General features: G+C 41.7%; 1 protein-coding gene across 1 annotated transcript; it reads right to left on the minus strand.

Moving 5' to 3' along the window:
* Window positions 1–2132: 2132 nt before the first annotated feature.
* On the minus strand, window positions 2133–2744 carry LOC110275677 (uncharacterized). The gene has a single exon (XM_021131882.1). The coding sequence runs from the start codon at window positions 2742–2744 to the stop codon at window positions 2133–2135; it is 612 nt and encodes a 203-aa protein (XP_020987541.1).
* Window positions 2745–3163: the final 419 nt, after the last annotated feature.

The raw sequence follows: 3163 nt of genomic DNA on the forward strand, positions 1-3163 counted from the left end.
TATTTGAGTATGAGGTGGGAAAGGGTCCCATGAAATCTATCCCCCATACATCAAACAATTCAAGTTCGAGAATGAATTGTTGTGGCATTTCATTTCTTCTTGGCAGGTTCCCCGCTTTCCGGCATTTATGGCAGTGCTTCACTAGTTCCTTTGCATCTTTGAAGATCGTGGGCCAATAAAAACCACACTGCAACACCTTAGCTGCTGTTCTTTCTCCTGCAAAATGTCCTCCATAAGTGGAGCCATGGCAGTCCCATAATACTTCCCTTCCTTCTTCCTCTGATATGCACCTTCTGAGTATGCCATCTGAACATTTTTTGAACAAGTATGGTTCGTCCCATATGAAGTATTTGGCATCATTTACCAGTTTCTTCCTTTGATGCTTGTTAAATTCCAACGGCAAACTCCCAGTGGCTTTGAAGTTTGCTATGTCTGCAAACCAGGGTGCTTTGTGAATTACCATGAGTTGTTCATCAGGAAAGCATTCATTTATATGTGTGCTTTGTGTGCTTCCTTCTTCATATGGTATCCTTGATAAATGGTCTGCTACCTTGTTCTCTACACCTTTCTTGTCTTTGATTTCAATGTCAAATTCCTGCAATAAAAGAGCCCATCTAATAAGTCTTGGTTTGGATTCTTGTTTAGCAAGTAAGTATTTTAAAGCTGAATGATCAGTGAAGACAATGACCTTAGATCCAATGAGATAGGATCTAAATTTGTCAAATGCAAAGACTATTGCCAAGAGTTATTTTTTAGTGGTTGTGTAATTCCTTTGGTTATCATTCAAGACTTTACTGGCATAATAAATCACATGTACCAAATTGTCTTTCCTTTGTCCTAACACTGCCCCAATAGCAAGGTCTGATGCATCACACATCAGCTCAAAAGGTAAGTTCCAATCAGGTGGGGCAATGATAGGTGCAGAGGAAAGTTTTTGCTTCAAAAGTTCATAGGCTAGCATGCAATTTTTATCAAATACAAAGGGTGTATCAGAGACAAGCAAGTTACTCAAAGGTTTGGCTATTTTAGAAAAGTCTCTAATAAACCTTCTGTAAAAGCCAGCGTGTCCCAAAAAACTCCTAACTGCCTTGACATTACTCGGTGGAGGTAGTTTTTCAATGAGTTCCACCTTAGCTCTGTCCACCTCAATGCCTCTATTAGAGACTTTGTGGCCAAGGACTATTCCTTCTGTGACCATGAAATGACACTTTTCCCAGTTTAATACTAGGTTGGTCTCTTGGCATCTCTTAAGCACCAAGGCAAGGTGGTGTAGGCAGCTAGGAAAAGAATCTCCAAACACAGAAAAATCATCCATGAAAACCTCAATAAATTTTTCAATCATGTCCGAAAAGATGGACAGCATGCACCTTTGGAAAGTGGCAGGTGCATTGCACAATCCAAAGGGCATGCGTCTATAAGCAAAAACTCCATATGGACAAACAAATGATGTTTTCTCTTGATCTCTTGGATCAACTACTATCTGATTATAGCCTGAGTATCCATCCAGAAAGCAATAGTAAGCATGTCCTGCAAGCCTTTCAAGCATCTGATCCATGAATGGGAGTGGAAAATGATCTTTTCTGGTGGCTTCATTGAGCTTCCTGTAGTCTATGCACATCCTCCACCCAGTGACAGTTCTTGTGGGTATGAGTTCGTTCCTCTCATTTGGCACCACAGTTATGCCACCTTTCTTGGGAACTACATGGATGGGACTAACCCATGGGCTGTCAGAAATGGGGTAGATTCCCCCTGCCTGCCATAACTTCATGACCTCCTTTTGTACCACTTCTTTCATAGCGGGATTCAATCTTCTCTGAGCTTGAATAGACGGTCTAGCATCCTCTACTAACAAGATTTTATGCATGCATATGGATGAACTTATCCCCTTCAAATCAGCTAGGGTCCACCCAATGGCATCTTGATGAGTTTGTAGCACCTTGATCAATTCTTCCTCCTGTTCTTGGCTCAGGGCAGAGCTAATGATAACAGGATGGCTCTCATCACTACCCAAGTATGCATACTTGAGATTAGGGGGCAATGCTTTGAGCTCAGGTTTTGGTGCTTCCTTCTCTTCTTTCACTCTCTCTGGCATGCTTGGCATGGTTGTTTCATCAGCCTTGATGTCACTAACTTCAATATCCTTGGTGAACTCCTCCTTTGCCACTTCCTTTTGTTGTTTCCTCAAAGGTTTCTTGTATTGCAATGTCCACTACATCCACCCTCATGCATTCCTTTAGTGATTCTGATGGATAGCTCATTGCCTTGAATACGTTAAACACCAATTGCTCATCATGTAGTCTAAGAGTGAGTTCACCTTTTTGGACATCTATGATGGCTCCAGCAGTAGCCAGAAAGGGTCTTCCCAGTATTATCGAAGCTTTGGCTTCTTCCTCCATATCTAACACCACAAAATCGGCAGGAAATATAAAATCTCCCACTTTCACCAACAAATCCTCAACAATCCCATGAGGGAATTTAAAAGTTCGATCTGCCAGTTGGAGGGCCATTCTTGTTGGTTTGGCTTCCTCAATCTTCATTCTTCTCATCATTGTTAGAGACATCAAATTGATACTGGCCCCTAAGTCACACAAGGCCTTCTCCACCATGACTTCTCCTATGATGCAGGGGATTTGGAAACTGCCTGGATCCTTCAATTTCTGAGGCAATTTGTGCTGAATGATGGCACTGCATTCTTCAGTTAACAACACAGTTTCCTCATTTCTCCAGCTTCTCTTCTTGGTCATTAATTCCTTCAAGAATTTTGCATAGAGTGGCATTTGCTCTATTGCCTCAGCAAACGGAATGTTGATTTAAAGCTTCTTGAAAATCTCCAAGAATCTGGAGAATTGGCCATCCTTTTCACTTTTCATCAAACGTTGAGGATATGGTGCTTTGGGTGTATAAGGCTTCAAGACCTCTTTTTCTTTTTCTTTTGTTGCAGACGGTGTAAAAGATTGTCCCTGTTCCTTGTCTCTCACATTTTCCTTTGCTTCATCCTCTGTGGTTTCCTTTGAGATCTCCTTTAGCTTCTTTCCACTTCTGAGGGTTATGGCCTTACATTCTTCCCTTGCAATAGCCTTGGCAGCATGAGAAACGCTTGGCCCAGGGGTTTGCTTAGACAAATACACAATTTGATTTTCTAGCTTCTGGATGGCAGCTCCTT

Source organism: Arachis duranensis, chromosome 9, assembly GCF_000817695.3.
Source record: "Arachis duranensis cultivar V14167 chromosome 9, aradu.V14167.gnm2.J7QH, whole genome shotgun sequence".
Taxonomy (NCBI): Eukaryota; Viridiplantae; Streptophyta; class Magnoliopsida; order Fabales; family Fabaceae; genus Arachis; species Arachis duranensis.

Coding starts and splice junctions, on each gene's coding strand:
- LOC110275677 (XM_021131882.1), bottom strand. CDS start 2,744: ATGACCAAGAAGAGAAGCTGGAGAAATGAGGAAACTGTGTTGTTAACT.